The following is a 20941-nucleotide window of genomic DNA, read 5'->3' on the forward strand; positions in this document are numbered from 1 at the left end:
AAATAAACTATTACCATGTTAATGCCATTTCTAGGGTTTGGACTAGCTAAAAAAGCATGATACAGCCCCTTTAAAGCAACACTAAGGAACTTTCAGTTTTCGTTGATTTTGGCGGCGCCAGTGGACAAAAGCGGTAGTGTTTTGCCTGAAGGAATACTACAGTTCCCATGAGGACTAGCGCATGACGTCATAAAATGCTGCTCCCGGTGGCATGCTGTCAGACTGAACTCGCCTTCATTTGTTTCCAGTGGCTGCGTGAGGGATGGATAGCGACGAGGTAATGAATCTAATGGTGGCTAAACAATGTTATATCATGATGTGACGCATGCCGTAAAGCAATCCGCACATTTGGAGTTTTTTTAGTGTCCAGGGTTCCTACCACCCTCCTCACAGCTGCTCAGTCCAAGTGAAAGCAATACTGACGCCCTCAGGCCGTGACAGAGGGGTCATTCAACTAGTTGTAAGTCGATGTATCATCACAAAAGATATTAAAATGTTTTATTAAGGTTGAAAAGTTCCTTAGTGTCGGTTTATTTTTTGAAAGAAGGAAAAAAATTATGATTTTTGAAATTATTTTGAGATGCAGTAATTTTGATTTCATCACTAAAATTATACATAAATAAAGAAAACAAAGTGCCTTTGTAAAATACTGTATATCAGTATAGATTCTTTTAAGGTATGATGATATATTTTTGAACTGAGATAACATGACATTACTTAAATGAAATTCTCCGCTGCTCCAGATAAGCCCAAATAAAAAAGGAAATGTGTGTTTATGACCGAAGACACGGTGTGTGTGTGTGTGTGTGTGTGTGTGTGTGTGTGTGTGTGTGTGTGTGTGTGTGTCTATCACTGGGAGGTTGTACCTGCCTGTACTGCTTGGCCGACTGTGCACCGTGTGGCTCGTGCTCAGCACCGGGAAGCTCTTCGGTCTAACTGCAAATGTACATTTTAAGTGCCTCTTTCAATAAACGAGTTATTTGCAGCGTCTCTTTGTGCGTGTCTGTGAAAAATGTCCCCAGAAGGATAACGACATATTGATGGCATGGGGATCTTTGCATCCATTTCAGTCACAGGACTGTAAAAGCTAACCTTTATGCATGTGACTTCCCAGATTGATGCTCCGTTCACACGGCGACGCTGATAGAAGTAGCTGAAAACTAAACTTGCCGGCAAGCTGAATTCTCGCAGTATTTGTTTTCACACACCACGAGAATCCATCTTGTACCGCTCCAGCCTGATGTGTTTGGAATCAGACTTTTTTCGGCCAGACCAATCACGCTCGGATTTTTTTCAGTCAGACCAATCACGCGTCGTTTAGGGCGGGACATCAAGTTTTGACGGAAGCAGGAAGTGACTGACTGCTAATAATGTTAGCATGGCTAGCAAAAACAATGGATATCCCGACAGCGAGTAAATCTGTGTTGGATGAATCCTCTATTGCATTTTTGAAAAATGATCAGCAAGAGGTTTTTTTCTTTGCAGTGATTAGCTGAAAATAAACATGGTTAGGCGGGTGCACTGTGTCCTTCCATCCAATGAACGCCAAGAGTTCTACAGCAAGTCCCTCCTTCCCTGAACGGATTTGCCGAGTGAAATCCCAGATTGACATGTGAGGCAATTCGTTGCTGCACATGTGAATATGACTTTTGCCAGGTTAGCTGAAAACGCAACTTTCTGAAAATGACTGATATGACATTTCAGAAGTTTAAATAAAATGAGCTGACCAAGGAAAACATCTGAAAATCTGAACTTGAAAATGTGTGGAACCTTGACATTGTTTGCTGAGTGACTTTGAAGAAGGCACTGCTATCAAAACAAATGTCAGTTGTTTGGATGACTACAGTGTGAAAGATGTTTGTTTCTGCAGAAAACCACAGCAGTTCAATAGTGACATCCCAAAAACCACAGTGCATGCAGGTGCTACTTGCTGACACTCAAACCACCGTCTAGTTCCCCCACAGAAACACCCACACACCACTCACCTCCATTCCCCAATGAATCAGCATCACCTCAAGCCTGGGGAGCCCAACATAGTGTTGAATCATTTTATAATATTCTTTACATCATGCTTATTATCTTATGTTATTTCATATTATTCATATCATGCATGTCTCTGTTAGTTATAGTGTGCTAGTGGACACAGGCGTGGAAGAGACATGCATCCTTTTTCTGTTCTCCTGCCTGCCATTTTTCCTTTTTAAGGCAGCCTCTTGGCAGCTGGACAGTTTGCTTTCTTCTAAAGCTAAGACTAAAGGTCATTTGCCTCTCTGTTTCCCTCTTGCGCAAATGAGGCTCATTTGACAAGGAATGTGACACGATGTGAATTGTTGCACAACATCTGGCATTTCGGAAGGATGGATGGAGAATGGATGGAGAATGGATGGAGGCTGATAAGGCCTCTGAAGGGGTCACGGACATTCACCTTTGTAGGGAGGGGGGAAGAGAGGCAAATGACAGGTTCACAATTGTGCTTTTAGATGTGTACAGCCACAATGGAGGGTTACGGAATGGTTTATAGCATTTGTGTTGTCTTGACCAAAAGTCATATGAGATGCAATGTTCTCCCAGAAAATAGTATGAATAGAAGGAGCGGAGAGCGGGCCGCGCGTCAGTTTATTTGGTCTACCTGACTGCGGGGGATTTTAGGAATAAAGCTCTCTACTTTGCATTCTGACTCCGACTCTGCCTGATTGTTCCGAGGAGAACTACGATTGAAGACTTCAAGAACCAAGAGTGGATATACTGGAAGATTTTGAGATTTTTTCCGGAAAATATGTTTGTGGGTTTTTTTGCACCGTGACTGGCCTCGGATACTTTTTAAATAAAAATCCACGACAGTGGTGAGCCCGCCGGAGGTCAGGCCACGTCGTCCCTTCGGGCTGAGCCCGGCCGGGCCCTGTGGGCAAAGGCCCGGCCACCAGGCGCTCGCTTACGAGCCCCAACCCCAGGCCTGGCTCCAGGGTGGGGCCCCGGCTGCACCATACCGGGCGACGTGACGACCTTTGTTCTTTTTCTCTGCATAGGGGCTTTTGAACTGCTGTGACCCAGGACCTGTTTGCCATGGGAGACCCGACTGGGGGGCATAAAGCCCCCCGACAACATAGCTCCTGGGATCATGCGGGCTCTCAAACTCCCCCACCACGATAAGGTGGCAGCTTTTTCAAACTTTTACCTTTTCAACCCTTTTCAACTTTTATCAGCTTTTCCAAAAAAATGTTTGAGGTTTTTTGCATTTTTTTTCTAGTTTTTTCAACTGTTTACACTTCCTTTAACTCTTTTAACTGAATGGAACTTTTATTCAACCTCTTTCAGTTTTTTCAGCTTTTTTCAACTTTTCTTCTTGAAGTTCTTCTGCATTACAGTTTGGTATTTTCAGCTCAGGGGGCACGGCCCACCGAAAGCACGGAGGTCGCGGAGATCGGTGCAAAATTTTGGGGCCACAAATCAAAAAGGTTGAGAACCACTGTATCAAACAACTGCTGCTCTTCTAACATGTGATACTGAGCTCAAGATCGCCATCTTTTGGATTGATGGGGTAATTGGTTCCATCAGTTCACAATCTCTACAATTTAAAAATGACTCTGGTCTTCGATTCCAGATGATCAGATGGCTTTAATCCTGGAGCGGGTGCACGCCTCATCTCCTTGTGCCGGGCATAATCTAACTCCAATTTGAGACTGCATCGTCTTCACCTCACAGAGGAGGAATTAGCAAGGATTTATCCAAACACTGATCCCAGATGTGACTGATGTAAATTAATAATGCCTCCTGGCTGCACACATTTTGGACATTCCCACGGCTGCAGCCGTTTTGGGGGAAAAGATATTTACTGTTTAAACATGATTCCTCCACCTTTCATTGCTCTTTTTGGAGTGATGCCCAGAGACTCAGCACTGTTTGATATTTCATAATGTCGATGTCAAGGTTGTTTTTTCTTTTTAACTGTTAAAATCCAATAAACAGGAAAAAAATAGATTTATTCATGCCATCAAGGAGCTTTGAACAGGAAAAGTTTAATGATACCTTCATCAGTTTCATCTATTGTGTGTAAAGCAAAATACTGATCACATCATGATTATTTTAAAAGATTTCAAAACTGTTGATCAGGACATCAAGACAAGCTTTCCATTACATATGGTGAATTACAACTCTGTACATTAAATTTACATCAATTTTATTCAAACACCAAGACTGATTAAAAAAGAAAAGAAAAATATGCTGGTTTTAGCTGAATAAAGCAGACATTCTTGGCAAACATAACAAAATGTACAACCTTGTTTAAAGCATCTTCTTGGAATCACTTCTCCACACATTTAATTTACAGTTTACCTGTCAACCATTTGGAAATAATATACTAACATATTCATCAATGATCTAAAATCCACTACAAACAGAGTTAGTTCTAAGTTAATGTGTGAGCTTCAATCTCAGTGCTTGAGAGTTAACGGCTCTGTTTGGCTTTTAAAATACATTGATTTGACATTTTCTCTTCAGTTCAAAGGGATAATTGATCAGATCAGAGAAGTATAGATCAGAGTGTTTCCCTCTTTTCCACCTTCCTCAGTATAGACATTGTGGAGACTCTCCATAAATCTGGAAGCAGTTCTCTGTTGGTGGTGGTGATGAAGTCTCCTCATTCAACTGAAAGGAAAGAAAAAGAAGCAGAGGGTTTGTGTAGATGTGGTTCCTCACAGCTCATTTCATGTCAACGTTAACATCTTGGTAAACATGACATTTTATTGTTGCTCAGTCACCGTGAGTGGTTTCTCTTCTAAGTATTGAAATGTTCTCAGAGAACTCTGGGCTGTGGTGTTTCAATTGATACCTGATAAAAGGTTCAGGATAATGTAGAATATACAGTCCATCATTCAAAAATAATGGCATTGATATTGTTTGCAGTCATAGTGATTGGTTCCTGGAATAAATACTATCATAAATAGACCTGTCTCATTTCACAACAACCTGTTCAAAATATTAATTCCAGCTGTAAGTGGATGTAGATGTTACTGACCTTTGACTCCTGTTGTCTTGACTTTCATTGGAGTGTACTTGTGCAGAGGTCACACTGGAATCTGAAACATCAATTTTATTATTTTAACAGAAATAAAGATGTAAATATATAGATTGATGGCATCTAGAGTTGTATACCTAACTTTCCTACTTTGTTTTCTATTGTTTAAAAGTCAGCTACAGCTGCTGGACGCTGCTGTGAACAAGTCCTTTAAATTCTTTAAAATGCTGCATAGCAAATGCTTTGAATGTCAGTGAGGATGAGGCATTGTGGGTAAAGCAGACAGAACTGGAGCTCCAGAGCAGCTGGCTGGAGTCAAACCAGAGGCAGAAAGGTGTGAGTGTGTTATTTCCTTTTACAAACACAGAGCTGTGTCAGCGCTGGTCACAGAGAACAAATGCCACTGTGCTTCTGATAAATAAAGGATGAATGTTTTTCTTCTGGGTCCCACCTGTCCATGATGTGGTCTTCACTTCAGGATAAATGCTGCCCTCTTCTGGTTTCTGCTTCTTCCCTGTGAGAAAGAATGAAATTACAATCAGAGAACCTTCTTATACTTGGACTCCTGGCTGATACTGTGATCTTCTGTTTTTGGATCTGAGCTGTTTCTATATTACAACATCCAATACTCACCCTTCTTGACCTCCTGAAGCTCCATTGAAGAATACGTCACATTCCTGGACTCATCTGCAAAACAGTTTTACTGTTAAAGTTTGAGGACGATCATTGAATCACTGACTTTACTCACTGCTTCAGGTGAAAATGTGTGAAAAACAGTGTTTTCTTCCTCTACCTCTGTCAGGAGAATCAGTCTCTTGGATTGTCTCATAGGGATTATCATCAGCTAATGGAGAGTGGACAGAGTTTAACCACCAAAAGAGACAGAGTCATGAGTTTCCCTCATTGTTTATGAGCCATGATCTTCTAAAGAGATGGATGTTACTGAACACTTTCAGGAAATAGTTTGTATTAAAGCTGACCTTGGATCGGAGAAGCGTATGTGTTGCATTGATCTTCCAGCTGGTTGCTGCTGTGGTCTGTAGTTTGGCTCTGCTGTGAACTTTGAGACCTGTTAAGCCTCAAAATATTTTAATACAGCAGGTTCAACAAGAAGCTGCAATTTTAGTTTGTTGTAAAGGATCATACCAACCTGTTGAAGCATGAATCTGTGAAAAAGATGAGAGATGATTACTTTATTAATCCAAAATGTTTGATCTCTACATTGACACGTGATTCCTAATCACAATGTTTCTTTTGTTTTGGACCCTGATAGAGAAAGTCTGTGAAACAAATCTGAAAGAGAAGTCTCACCTTTTGATCCATTGTAGAAACACAACAGCAGCAGCAGAACAATCAGCAGGAAAACTCCACAAATCCACCGAATGATCATCAGAGAGCCAGATGAAGAGCTTCCAGGCCTGGATGTGACTGCAGGGATCAATGAGACTTGATAGAATGAAAACACTGATGATAATAATACAATAAAAATGAGCAGATGACTTACACTGAACAGCCATCCAGCTTTGTGCTGATTCTCTTCCATTGTACTGACACTTGTAGAAACCTTCATCTGATTCTGACACTGCAGAGATCTTCATCTCTCCTCGTCTCTCATTTTCAATGAGTTTGTTATTTTTGTAGAAAAACACATCAGAGGGAATATTTCCAGTCTTCATGACACAGAGGAGAGTTACAGACTCTCCCACAGGTACAGGATACACAGGGCTCACCAGGATAACGCCATCAGCTGGAAAACAAAGTTCAGTTCATTCATTAGAAGGTGAGACGATGAGGATGGAAAATACACACTAATAAGTTGGTGTTTTTCATCCATCTGTCCATCTTCTGTAGCGCTCCATCATACTGAATGTTCCAGGCTGCTGGAGTTAAATCTCAGCAGACTCTGGGTGAGGGCAGAGGACACGCTGGACAGTTCAACACTTCATCACAGGACAGGAAATCAAACACATTCACATCACACCAGCTGTGGTTTTCATTCACCTTTTCTTTAAAATTACACTTTGAGCTGCAGTTCAGGGATCAGCCTCAAAACTCTCAACGGTCAGAGAAAAAGACAACTCACAGTGTGTGGAGATATTGACTGCGTTGCTGAACTCTGTTCCAGACTCACACCAGTACACAGCTTTTCTTGGAGCCTCATTCTTAATATATGTTGATCCATTGATTGTAGCTGGAGGAAGAAAGCTCAACAGCGAGTCGTCAGTCAGAAAGCGGATCAGCCTCCACTGGGAAGAGCTTCCTTCACATGTCAGTGAGAGAGATTCAGAGGTGAAGTGTTGGACTCTGTCAGGATTCACTGTGAGAGACGCTGATGGATGAACACCTGGACAAAACATCAAGGCTCAGTGAAGGATGGCATTTCTATTGTGGCTGCTGGAAGACAACAGTTCAAGAGTTCCAGAAAGACAAACTGACCTGAAGACCAGACGAATGTGGGACGACTGTGTTGTGTGTAAATCGGCGGATCCCCTCGTCCAGCTGAACATGCATATCCTGCTGTGTGTGTCTGTCCATGAACTGTGAAGGAATTGTTTGCTGTCCCACTGCTGGTACCAGGTAGAGGCTCATAGGTGTAGGAATCCTGAGAGTTTGGAACAGCTTTGAACCAGTAGAAGCTCCACCCTGCTGACGGAGGCTCAGTGTGACAGATCAGAGTGACTGAAGCTCCAGGAATCAACCATGATGGAGACACAGAGAGGACGAGCTTTGGTCCTGGAGGAGAGAGAGTATTTTCTCAAATCAAAAGGTAAAACATGTTGGCCTGGATTACATGATTCATTCATACCTTGACTGAGTTTAAACAAAAAACAACAAAAACAGCTTCAGGTGTTGAATTGTTTTCTCATTTGTTCATCTTCTCACACACACACACACACACACACACACACACACACACACACACACACACACACACACACACACACACACACACACACACACACACTGACTCATAAAATCTGATGTGACTTACTGAATACTGTCAGAGTGACGGTGTTGCTCCAGTCTGTTGACTGTGCTCCTCTCAGCTTGTTTCCTTTACATCTGTATTCTCCCTGGTGCTGTGAAGAAAGAGCCTCCATCCTGTATTGGCTGACATTTGCTGGTTTGAGTAAACTGCTGGTTTCCCACTCATACTCCCATCCTGTGTTTCCTCCATCGATGGCACATCTGAGAGCGATGGTCTCTCCTTGGTAGAGCTGTGGTCTGTCGTGTTGCAGAGTCAGGGTTGCCTTGTTTGGGACTGTCCATGTTAGAAAGCACAAAACAGGAGGAAAACTCAGGACAGGTGGATCAGACAACAACTACAAGGATTTTATAATAACTTAGTGTATTTGAATGTGCACTTCAGAAAATCCTCCTCACTTATTTTAGTGACACTGATGGGATCACTGTACTCTGTGTAGTAAAGTGGATCTCCTCTTCCTCCTCTTCCTCCTCTTCCTCCTCTGCACCAGTAACGTCCCTCCTGTGAGACTTCAGACTGACTCTGATACTCATCAGTATCATGTGTGTTCAGGAGGGAGGTTTTGGAGTCTCTGTACCAGAAGTATTTCCATACAGCTGGTTGATTCACTGAGCAGGTCAGCGTCACTCTGCTGCCTTCAGACATGTTGAATTTATTGGTTCCCAGTTGAGCTTTTGGTTGAGCTGTTGAGAACAGTCACAGAATAAACATGTCAACAGTATAAAGTCTGGTGGAGATGTGACTGAGCCAGTGTTTCAGACAGACTGGAGCTGCTGATAATAGTGTCAGTAAACATGTCCTGAACTGAAAGATGAATTACAGTCTGTTGTAAACAAATAAATAAACATTCTGTCAATCTGTTTAGATCAAATTTTGATAAGTTACAAAAAGTACTGATTCATGTTTTTACAATGTTATTTGGATTAATTCGACTCCTAACATGTCAAACCTCACATGTAGGTGTCAACATTATGAAACAGGAACATTTTAAAAAATATTATCCTTTTAAAGACAACTGGCCTTCAGTTAGTTCGGCCAACAACAAAAAAAAAAATGCTACTCATGTACAGTTGAAGGACTGAGCTGGCAGCCCAGCAATATCAAAATATTAGTTACATGATGTTAGGTTTTGTTATGTTATTGTCTGAATACCAATCAAACAAACACAATAAAACCAACAAGCATCACTTACGTAACACTGACACTGTGAAGGCTTCACTCCATGTGGTTGAAGAAGAAGAGTCATCTCTGCGTGAGGCCTTACAGTCGTACTCTTCATTGATGGACTGAGTGACTTTTAAGACCTTTTCCTTCTTCTGTTGAAGATATTGTGAGTTTCTCCTCCAGTAATACCACCAGTCAGTCTTCTCTCCTCCCTGGACCTCACATGTCAGAGTGATCTCCTCACCCTGGAATATCTGAGACCAGCTGGGTCGTCGTCTTATGACAGGCTTGTTGGTGACTGTTTCCACCAGATATGAGGAAACAAAGACAAACACACACATTAGTTTCATTAGAATTTCTGTGCTGATCAAGAAAATTATAGTAATAATTAAAATGCTGAACTCACAAGTAATCCTAATGTAGACTTCATCACTCATGTCAGAGAGATAACCTGATGTTTCTCTTACTCCTCTGCAGCGGTAAATTCCTCCTTTAGATACCTGGATGACTCCATTGTCCCCAACATTTGTTTCAACTAGTTTCTCCCAGCTGGTTGATGGTGTTCTTCTGTAAAACTCATATTTCCATCCATCAGAGTCTCTCACAGAGCAGGAAAGACTCACTGAGCCTCCGACTGAGATGGTTTTGGTGCCTGATGTCAGTGTAGCCCTGGGTTTCTCTGTGGATGGAAAAACAACACAGCTTTAAATAACCCTGAAAACTTCGTGTTTCCTCATTTTATGTTGATTAAATCAGATGATGAATTTTTTCAACAGAGACATAAACGACACAGTGATGATCTTCTCTTCATTTTAATAAACCACGTTGGAATTTGTGTCTATTTTAACTTGATGGTTTGTGAAGCTGGAAAACCTTTGCTCTTCATGATTGGACATGGCTTGTGATGTCCCCCAGGAGTTAGTACTGGATTACAAATACCTGAAATAGTTTTCATTTGCAGATGACAGAAGTATTTTTTGTTCAGGAGGATTTACAGGATCTTTTTCTAATTATTGTTATTTTTAGGATATTGAACAGTAACTGCCGAAATCTTTTATTCAAATGGTCTATTTAGATTAATATGACTCACAACATGTCAAACCTCACACACAAATGTAATGAAACAGGCAAATCTTAAAACGTATTAAAGAAACTTGGTCTTCAGTTAGCGCTGCCAAAAACAATCCATTACTCACGTAAAGCTTCAGTAAAAATACACCTCAGTGTGAACAGAACTCATTATCACACAAAAAAAACAAAGCTCAACATGCTCCAAAACATGTCACACAAAAAGAAACTGGATTAAACTAAAACTAAGCCTCAGAATCTGAGCAGCATCTATTTGTTTGCTTTGCTTTAATTGATTGACACTGCAATTTCTTGCCAAATAATGTCTAAATAGTTACGAGCTTTGCTTTCTTCCTCCTCCCTTCAGAACATGTGAAACAAGAACCATTTCAAGATGTTGCTGTTGCTTGTTTTTCTGTATTTCTTTGTTCATTGTTCTTCCTTTGATTTATTGTTTGATTTTTTTGTTTATTTGTTTATTTTTACATTTCCGAAAAAAGCACTAAACCAAACCAAGAAACTGCAGTGTCAATTAATTAAAACATTAACTAGTTCATTGCTACTCTGACAATAATTAATTGCTATCAGTCACATACTTTGTTAACTTTTAATCAACAAAAAAAATTCATTTGTTGAATACACAATAATGTTTAATTGTGAATCTTTTAACTGAGTGTATTTTAATTGTCATCAATTTCACATCACATTCATCCAGCGGCTGAGCTTCACCAGTCTCTCCACACTGTGGCAGCAGAGAGCTGCTCTCTTTTTCTGAATGTCCTCACAGTGAAAACAGTCTTTCACAGGGTTCACTGATGGAGCTGCTGACTGATATTTATGTGCAATAAATTAATCTTGTGGGTTTGAGTTTTTTCTTTCTAATCAATAATGTAGTGTTCATTCATCCATATCAGCTCTGGATTCTGATTTGAAGAGGTCCAGAGTGGATTCTCCATCATCCTCTGTGTCTGAGGAGACATATTGTTTTTTCTCCAGCAGCCTCATTTTCACTGCTCTTTCGCTGTTGAACAGTCCAAAACAGACACACACAGTAGGGCATCTTTAACATTTTCATGCTTCAAATGAAGAATCTAATTCTCAAAATTCACCTGTGCTGCATGGGGTGGAAAAAACAATGTCCCAATGACAGCTGAATGAAAAGTAAAAAAGGCACTAATCAGACAAGAGATTCAGAACTGTTATCAGTTTTATCAGTTTTATTTCTTTGAGCTAATTGATCACCCTAATCTTAGTTCTGTGATTAATCATGATAGAAAGATGAATCATTTGACAGCCTTAAATTATTACATAATCACAATTAATACTTGTCAAACTGACAGCCCACATGTTAAATTATGTTGTATTTTATTATCTCATTGTCTGAATATCATTCTAACAAACACAAGAAAAACCAACAAGCATCACTTACGTAACACTGACACTGTGAAGGCTTTACTCCATCTGGTTGAAGAATCAAAGTCATCTCTGCGTGTGGCCATACAGCCGTACTCTTCATTGATGGACTGAGAAGCAGTGACTTTTAAGATCTTTTCATTCTTCTGTTGAAGTGATTCTGAGTTTCTCCTCCAGTCATACCACCAGTCAGTCTTCTCTCCTCCCTGGACCTCACATGTCAGAGTGATCTCCTCACCCTGGAATATCTGAGACCAGCTGGGTTGTCGTGTTATGACAGGCTTGTTGGTGACTGTTTCCACCAGATATGAGGAAACAAAGACAAACACACACATTAGTTTTATCAGGATTTCTGTGCTGAACAAGAAAACAAATTTATTTACAACAAAAACAATGAACTCACAAGTTATCCAAATGATGGCTTCATTACTCATGTCAGAGAGATAACCTGATGTTTCTCTCACTCCTCTGCACCAGTAAATTCCTCCTTTAGATACCTGGATGACTCCATTGTCCCCAACATTTGTCTCCCAGGTGTTTGATGTTTCTCTGTAGAACTCATATTTCCATCCATCAGAGTCTCTCACAGAGCAGGAAAGACTCACTGAGCCTCCGACTGAGATGGTTGTGGTGCCTGATGTCAGTGTAGCCCTGGGTTTCTCTGTGGATGGAAAAACAAGATGCACCTGTAAAGAACTCTGTGAAAACTTTGTGTTTCTTCATTTTTACATTGATTTAATTCTTAAACAACTTTTCAATTTATTGAGTTCATTGTGAATGAATGAATGAAGTTTATTGAATACATGCTTCCGTATTGGTACAGCCACTCTGTTCCGCAATTGACATACATATAAAAATATATTCAAAAGGAATGGGAAGAAGTATAAACTTATAAGCCCCATCCCTTTCATATTTCATATTACATTTGTATACATCCAGTTCCGTTTTTTTTTCCCTTCACTGCTATATATACTTACATACATGAACATATAAATACACAAGCATATCTATTACTGTTATTAATACCATGACTACCATTATTATTAATATTATTATCATTATAATTATTATATTTTTCTTCTTTATTGAAGTATACTTACTAAGTAAGACATTGCATTGGTGTAGAGATACATATTGCCATCACCACTCCATTACATCCCCATCACACAGTAAGACTCTCTCTTTATAGATTAACAGTTGCTTCCTTTTAACTATATATAATTTAGATATATTCATTGGACAGAATGGCATTGCTGGTAACAATTACTTGTAGTTGTGAGTGGTGCTTAAGATGGCATTTTGTAGACCTGCACAGGCCCTTGACCGTGTCCTATACTGCACCTTAAAAGAGACAAGGTTTCTGGCGGTCTGCCGCCAGCCGGTGGTGACCTTCAAGCAGCAGCGCCCCCACTTGCCTGCCCGACCATTCATGTGAATTGTCTGTGCTGTGCATTAAAAGAGACAAGGTTTCTGAAGGTCTGCCGCCAGAAGGTGGTAACCTTCGAGGAGCAAATCCCCCACTTGCCTGCCCTGCACTAAATGTGGTGGTTTTTTTTTTTTTGTGTTGTTTGTGTTTTGTTTGTTTCATGTCCACCAACAACACCATTATATCGATTGTGAAGTACAGACATCTATTAACATACATCAACGTCAACAAAAATGAAATTTAACTGGCGTCTTGTCTCATGTTATCACAGCTACATTTGAATAATTTAGATAAATGCAGCATTTCCTGGTTGTAATGTATTTTATCAAGTATCCATTTATTTCATTAAATATTTCTAATAAATAACTGAACATACATACTAAAATTCCATTAAGAGGGATTTCAAATTATTTGACATATTCAAACACATTTGTACAAAGCAATGCAATAGTTACTTTGCCTTGTAATTAGTTATTTTTAAAGTACTGCAACTCAATGAACTTTTTTTGAAGAAGTATATCGAACCAATTACTTTTGAAGAGTAACCTGTACAACACTGGGTTGAACACAGAATCAGCGAAAAAAATTGTTTAAAAGAATGACTTAAAACCAATCTTAAAGAGCAACCAGACACATCGAGAACAGAAATATTAAAGAAATATACAATTTTTAGTTTTAAGTTTTAACACCAAAAACAATCATTAATTTTCCTGGCTGCTTGTCCTTTTCAGGGTCAGGGGTCTGGAGCCAATCCCAGAATCATGTGGGTGAAGGCAGAGACACACACACACACACACACACACACACACACACACACACACACACACACACACACACACAAACACAAAACCATGCACTCTCACATTCACACCGAGGGGCAATTTAGGGTCACCAATTAACCTCACATGCATGTTTTTCACCAGAGTACCCAGAATGAACCCAGGTACACCCACAGAGAACATGCAGATCCCGCACAGAATCACTATCAATATTGACAGTACTGACACCACAGGATCAGTACAGCTTATATTGTGTGTCAGAATGATGATAAAGTGAAGAACAAAGTTCTGTTTTACTGCTGTTGGTCATGTTGATAAAAAGTTCAGGACTCACCTGCTGCAGTAAAAGAGACAGTTTCACTTTTCTCTGTTTCAGATGAAACATTTTGACGACCAACACAATCATATTCACCACCATCATTTGAGGAAGTTATCTTGAATCTGTAGTACTTAGTTGTTTGGTAACCAGGAGAGTATTGTTGTTGATCCTTGTTGAAACTGTATTCCCAGCCTGCCTCTGCTCCTTCAATGTCACATGTCAGAGTAACAACCTCTCCAATGAAAAGAGTCGACCAGCCAGGGTCAATCTTCAGCACAGCACCTGGAAACAAATAGAAAACAAAGCACACAGGCGGCGCTGGAGTCTTCATACAAAACCCACACATGCACAGGGACAACATGCAAACTCCACATGGAAAGGCTCCCTGGACTGGACAGTTTTCACTCTGAGGTGGAGCACCAGCCAACATGCATCCAGTCAAAACACACTGACTCCTGTAGAAGTAGCTGATACAAAAATTACATTTTTAAAGATTCTTCTGTTTTAGTCGTTCAGGTAAAAACAATGACAGTGAAATAAATATCAATGACCTAAATAAAAGGCAGCAAGAATAAAAAAAAGAGGAGAGTGTAAATGAATCACCTGCAGCACAGCCTCTGCAGAGCAGGACACAAAACACTGAAATAAAGATGAAACATGAAGACATTAGAGCTTCAGTGACTTTGACTGGTTGGTGTGTAACATTAACTTGAATCCCAATAATGAGAAAATCCAACAAGTGAAAGAAACTCAGCTCTTCTCACTGAAAAGCGACTGCTGGTCTGTGTGAACTGAAGAGAAGAAGTGTGTGAAATACTCACAGAAAAAACATAGATGAGAGAATAACCTGCCTCCCATTCTGACATGCAGCCTTTATCACAGGAAGTCTTTGTGTGAAGAAGAAAAGATCAGCATTAGAGAGAAAAGAAGAACTGTCAGTAAACTGTGACGCTTCATAGAAATGCTGCATTTTGACCTCTATAAGTTCTTCTTTTTGCTCATCTTGTTTTGTTATCTCAGATCATCAGTCTGACAGGTTGAACACAGCGTTGAAAATGTGTGAAAAAAATGTTATCATGACTTTTACACAGTAAATGAATGATCTCAAATCAAGTCCATCTGACTGAGGCGTCCTCAGTCCTAAAACTCGATCAATTATTGGATGTTATTTACACCTGAAGTCTGTTCTTGTGATATAATTTCAGTTGATTGAAATGTGGATTAACTTCAACAAACAACAAACATGAGATTGCTGGAAGTGATCCAAAGTCTTTTTAAGAACAAAGTCACATCAACTTTCATAATAACCCTAAAAACAGACAAACAAAAAAACAACAACAAAAAACATCTAGATGGTTTCCTGTTGTAACTTCAGAAAGAGACCATCAAGTATTTGTATTTCAGTAGATATTTTTCAGGAATCTGTTCTATTTTATCCCTACTGACCGCCAGAGGCGGTGCTTAAAGCACTGGAATGTTCTCTTCGCGCATGCGCAGTTCGAGTATGTATACCAACAAACGTCACTCGTGATTACCTGGGTAACCCTGGAACCTTATAACCTCTCCTGGACGGGGCCTTCACTGGGATCCTGGCCGGTGGTTGGCGTTTGCTGTGCAGGCGGGGTGTGCCCCCTTCCTTCAGCTTACTGCATCACTATTGTCCTCTTACCTCTGGCTGCTGTGTGTACCCCCTCCCCCGCCCCTGGCGGTGGGATTGGTGGTGGCTGATGGAAGAGGGGGCTGCCGAGGGCAGCCGTCCCTCTCCTGGATGTGCCTTGGCCGGCTTTCTGGCCGGTGATTGAGGGTTGTCTGTGCAGGTGACACGAGCCTCCTCCCTCGGCTTTTCTATGCTGCTGTTCTTCTGGCCTGGTTCTGCTCCGATGGCACAGCAACGAGGGTGCCGCTGGGTGGCTGTCCCCTCTCTCCAGCATGCCCCGGGCTGGCTTTCAGGGGCTAGGTAGTACGGCGTCCACCTTGTGGACGGTGTACACCACCCTTCCCCGGCTTATTGCTTTGCTGTTGTGTCGCCCTGTTGTGTGGCGGGTGGCACTGTGAGGGCGGCGGACAGAGCAGGAGGCCGCTGGGCACTCCGCCTGGGGATGGCTCTCTAAGCTGCTCGCCGATGATTTGCGTTGCACCCCCTGCTCTGGTGGGTGGCACTACTATATGGGGGCTGATGGAGGCAGGGGCTGTTGGGCAGCCATTTCCCCTCCTGGACAGTGACATTCATGCGCTCCTCAGGATCCTCGCTGTGGCGGCATGGCTAGCATTGGTTAGCCGTGGGTTGTAAGCCGCATGTGCTGCTTCCCCTGCTTTAGACCCCGCGGTGCTAATCCCCACGTGGTGAGTGTTGGCTTCCAGCAGGTGGTGTCTTGTAGGACGGAAGGGAGTTGGGGTCGCCATGCAGTCACTCCCTCTCCCGGATGTGGCTCTGCTACTTTGCTGGTATGGTGATGTTGCATTGGCTGTGCAGGCGGCGTACGCCCCCTTCCCTCAGCTTCTTGCACTAGCCCGGCTTGTCCTACCGAGCCATGCTCTTGGTGTCGGCCCGGAGCCTGTAGCTGGTCATTACCCTTCCCCAGGCTTTCTACGGACCCGACTGTGGTGGTCGGCGACCTGTTTGGCCAGTCTGCAGATTGTCTACCTGCAGGGGCCTCACGGCACTGGCCGGCACCCTCTCATCTTGGACTCCCCCACCAGGGGTGTGGTGCCTCCATAGGGGTGCTGGGCATTTGCGGTGGCTTACAGAGGTGACCCACTTTCGGCGGTGTGAGCTGGGTTTCCTCTGCTCCACAGGTTGTTCCACAGCGGGCTGTGGCGCTTTCTCAGCGGGAGGGTTCTGCTGTTTCAGCACGGAGGCCGGTGGGGCACCCCCGCCCTTGCTATCTCTGTCTTGTCCTGGCGTCTGAGGGGCCCAACTTGCTGCTGAGCAGCTGTTCGGAGCCTGTCAGGTGGACCACCTTGAATGCTAGGGCACCATCTGCCAGGCGGCTGTATGGTAGTAGGTGGAGGTTGGTTGCAAGGTGGTGCAGCAGCCATGGGGAGGACCCGGTGCTCTGCCCAGTCCCCGTGGTCCTGGACTTCTGCAGTCCTTTTGGACCGAGCCCGGTCCCTGTTCACCCTGAGGGTGTATGTGTCAGTTGTATCTGCTCGCCATACATGGGTTGCGGGCGGCGCGATTTGGGGCCACACCCCGGTGTCGGTTCCCTCAGGGGGGCTTTGAAGCTCGCCCCCCCCTAGAGCCCCACGGGCGCCCGCCTGGGATCCGCGTCTGGTACTGGAGAGCTTGTGTCAGCCTCCCTGTGAGCCCATGGCAGCGATGGGGCTGCAGTGGGTGTTGCGCAGGACAATGTTCCTGCTGGCCATTGCCACGGCGTAGCGTGTGGGGGAGCAGCACGCTCTGTCTATTCTCCCCACGTCTCCAGTGGTATCCGGCTGGGGCGGGCATCACGCTGTGACTGCCACTTCCTTCCTAGAGCACTGTTGGGGCTGCGGACAGCCGACCTATGTGACTCACTATGTGGCCCCCCGTCGGACGACCTGGGGGGCCAGCCGGGGCTCCTGTGCCCGGCTAGAACTCCGGGACGCTGCATGGCTGCTATGCAGATGCACCGACATCTGGCCAGCCAGTGGTCTACGGAAGCCCAAGTAAGGGCTTTGTTCTCTCCAGGCAGCGCCTGTTCCACTGGGTTGTGGACACTGGTCGCCATTCCAGGCTGCGGGCCGGCCTCTGCCCGAGGGTGTGCGTTGCCGCTCCACCAGGGCACCAGGTGTCCACGTCTTGGGTCGCCCTGAAGGGGGTGCCCCTGGACGAGCTATCTGCTGTCTCCATCTGGACGGCGCCTGGCACCTTTTCCAGGTTCTCCAGGCTGGCCACTGTGCCTCCGCATGCACTGCGGGTGGTACTGGGCCCTGCAGAGGCTTCTCAGTGAGGTTGGTCTCTGTGATTCCTCGTCACTGATTTGGCATTCGTCATTCCAGTGCTTTAAGCACCGCCTCTGGCGGTCAGTAGGGATGAAATAGAACGAGAGTTACAAATGTAACTACGGTTCTATGAATCTCGGATGACTGCCAGAGCGCTCTGTCACTCGGAATCCTCGTGGTTACGCGAGAAGATTCCGTAGGAACCGATTCCGGGTCAGGGAACCAGTATTTATATGGTTCCGGGGTTACCCGGGTAGTCACGAGTGACGTTTGTTGGTATACATACTAAAACTGCACATGCGCGAAGGGAACATTCCAGTGCTTTAAGCACCGCCTCTGGCGGTCATCCGGGATTCATAGAACCCTCGTTACCTTCGTAACTCTCGTTCTGATGTATTTACTTTTCTAATGACTTTTTGACTTTTTCGTCCTACATTTGAACATCAGTGTCTTTCTTCACCTGACATTTTGAAACGGTTTCGTGGGGGTTCAGATGATGGAGGGCCACATGCTGCCTCGTCAAATAAAGACATGAAATCAGATCATTTCACCACCATCGACAATCAGGTAAACTAACATTAGTTCTTCAGCATTTTAAACTGAATTCTTCATAATGAAGAGTTGACCAAAAGCAGTTTAATTCAAGAAGGTTATTTTTAAGCCATTGAATTAGATGTTTGCATTGTTTGGGAACAAAAATATTGTTGCAAACCCCATAAAGTCTGAAAACAAGAAGTTGAATGTCATTTCTCAGAATGAAACTGGAGTTTGCACGCAAACAACCATTTAGGAAAAAATGCAGAAATCATGATGAGGGAGTGTGCTTTCCTCTGTCTTCACCACAAGTATAAACGAAAAAGTTTGAGATAAGGGTTTTGAAAGAGGAAATTTGTTTGTTTTTTTTTTTTTTTTTTTTTTTTTACTTTTGCACTTTTTATCGGAAGTTTAACTGTTTTATTTTAATTGAAGAGAATAAGTAGAATCAGTAGTTTTAACACAGTGTCTTCTCAAAATGCATCCGGACTTGTAGACTGATTTCTTACTTCCTGTCTCAGAAATGATCCTCCTGCAGAAAACGGACCATGTTTCATTCAAAACACTGTTGTAAAAAAACATCAATTGTTAAATCCTGGGTAACACTTGAGCTTTATAAATATTTGAAATGAAAATGTTCAGAATTTAATAGTGTTACCTATAAAGTCATAGACATTTTCTAAAATAGCTCAAAAATATTTGTTTTAATACGCTTCCATTCACAACACCAGAAAAGCAAGAAGTTTGTAAGATCTGACACACACAAGGAAAACTAATCCACCATAATTAATACATGATCAATACTGATAACTGTAAGTTCTCATCATACTCACTGATCTCAGTTCTGCACAGCAGATGTTGGAAGTCCACTGCACTCTGTCACCAATCTGTTTAAAATATCTACTCTTTAAAGATTTAATGTGAAAACTGAGAGTCTCTATAATGGAGTGTCCCATTAATGTGACTCAGAGGTGTCACACTTGTCTTGTGAACGCTGTGCTGAGCTTCTGCTTTCATCGATTGTCTCACAGGAAGCCAAAAGAGACACGTTGAAAATGATAGATGAAGTTCAGCCCCCTCTTCCTGTGGAATAAAACTGCAGCCAGACTATTTATGACAACCAATGAACAGAGTAGAACACGAACGCAAAGGTCCTGTTTCAGCACCACAGACAGCGCTTTGTCCATCCTCCAGCAGCACGTTGGCCCTCATCACTGTCAGTGGTTAGGATTTGTGTGTATAAACACTAGGGGTGTAACAATACATGTATTTGTATTGAACCGTTTCGGTACGGCCGTTCGGTTCGGTACAGGACTGTGCACGGGTGAGTTCACGGGTCAAAGTTTGTTTGTTTTTTCCCCGGCTCACGGCCGGATGGTGCGTGTGTTTACGTTCTGCCGCTAGCATGTGCAGCTACACCTGCAGCCATGATTGCTACTGCCAGCAGCTTCGTCCATGCTTCACATGTCCGCGTGGCGCATTGGTCCCTGGGACGTAATGTCATGAATTTCTGTCCACGGACGTCCGCGCACAGGACAGATTTTGTGACCGCGTTGCGCGTATGCGCACGTCGCGCCGGTACACGCATGCGCCAGAGCGCCACAGCAAACAAACCATGACAGACGCTAACTTTGAACGGTGAGTCTGAAGCGAACAGGCTGCAACTCCGTCTGGAGAAACTCAGAGAAAAGCTGGAGGACGGAGAGAGCAGACTCTGTCAGGAGGGAGGAGAAGGTCTGTCACAGAAGAGAAAGCAGTGTGCGAACTATACCTCGGCTGTCGGGGGTCTCACTTATTGGGGGGGATGCGCGTGCCTCAGAGAGAATATGTCTGCTTTAAGTGACGCTCAAGGCATAGCGCCCCCACGCTTCAATGGTGAGGACAAGTACTGCATGCAGGTCGGCATCTTTATTAAAGTGAAATAGTGATGCGCAAATCATCCATTAAAATTGGCCTCATTCTGCATATAATCCATGATTATGATCATACAAAATCAATAATAATAAATTAAAGCAATTACATGGGGGAAACAGCATTTTTCCAATATTCAGGCCCCCCCCCAAAATTTCACAAATCATGTTTGATTTGTGAAATTCAAAGTTCACACCCTGAGTGAAAGTATCTAATCACTCGGGCGCCGCCCCGAGATTCAGAAACGGAAAAAAAAAGGCTAAATAAACTCTGATACTAAATGATAACGTACTGACAATGTATGTGCCTCATTTCCTATAAATAATCTGAAATAAAGGAGCAGATAAACAGTCTAGAGAGCCGGAAAAGCTTCTGGAGGATGCGTGGATCAGTGTGCCTGCAT

The 20941-nt window shown here is 43.0% G+C and overlaps 2 protein-coding genes across 2 annotated transcripts in view; both read right to left on the reverse strand.

Moving 5' to 3' along the window:
• The window catches only part of LOC115382489 (Fc receptor-like protein 5), a 32701-nt gene extending 24056 nt beyond the window's left edge, over positions 1 to 8645 (reverse strand). Inside the window, exons 1-2 of the mRNA XM_030084233.1 lie at positions 8399 to 8645; positions 8007 to 8276 (exon numbers count right to left, since the gene is read on the reverse strand). Coding sequence (XP_029940093.1) covers positions 8007 to 8276; positions 8399 to 8645 — 517 coding nt within the window. The remainder of the gene's footprint in view (positions 1 to 8006; positions 8277 to 8398) is intronic.
• On the reverse strand, positions 4498 to 7741 carry LOC115385975 (uncharacterized). The gene is made up of 11 exons (XM_030088111.1): positions 7451 to 7741; positions 7098 to 7358; positions 6519 to 6761; positions 6326 to 6442; positions 6165 to 6180; positions 5995 to 6083; positions 5808 to 5858; positions 5648 to 5701; positions 5466 to 5528; positions 5015 to 5075; positions 4498 to 4644 (listed from the first exon to the last, which is right to left on the reverse strand). Exons 3-11 carry the CDS (start codon positions 6688 to 6690, stop codon positions 4641 to 4643), a joined length of 627 nt encoding a protein of 208 aa, XP_029943971.1. The 5' UTR covers positions 6691 to 6761; positions 7098 to 7358; positions 7451 to 7741; the 3' UTR covers positions 4498 to 4640.
• Positions 8646 to 20941: the final 12296 nt, after the last annotated feature.

This window comes from Salarias fasciatus, chromosome 3 (genome assembly GCF_902148845.1).
Source record: "Salarias fasciatus chromosome 3, fSalaFa1.1, whole genome shotgun sequence".
NCBI classification, from domain to species: domain Eukaryota; kingdom Metazoa; phylum Chordata; class Actinopteri; order Blenniiformes; family Blenniidae; genus Salarias; species Salarias fasciatus.

What these genes read in the sequence shown, in the direction of transcription:
- LOC115385975 (XM_030088111.1), bottom strand. Translation starts at nt 6,690, where the DNA reads ATGAAGACTGGAAATATTCCCTCTGATGTGTTTTTCTACAAAAATAAC. An exon ending in ATACGCTTCTCCGATCCAAG is followed by an intron (nt 5,859 to 5,994) that starts GTCAGCTTTAAT and finishes ACTCTCCATTAG; the next exon opens with CTGATGATAATCCCTATGAG. An exon ending in GCTTCAGGAGGTCAAGAAGG is followed by an intron (nt 5,529 to 5,647) that starts GTGAGTATTGGA and finishes TCTTTCTCACAG; the next exon opens with GGAAGAAGCAGAAACCAGAA.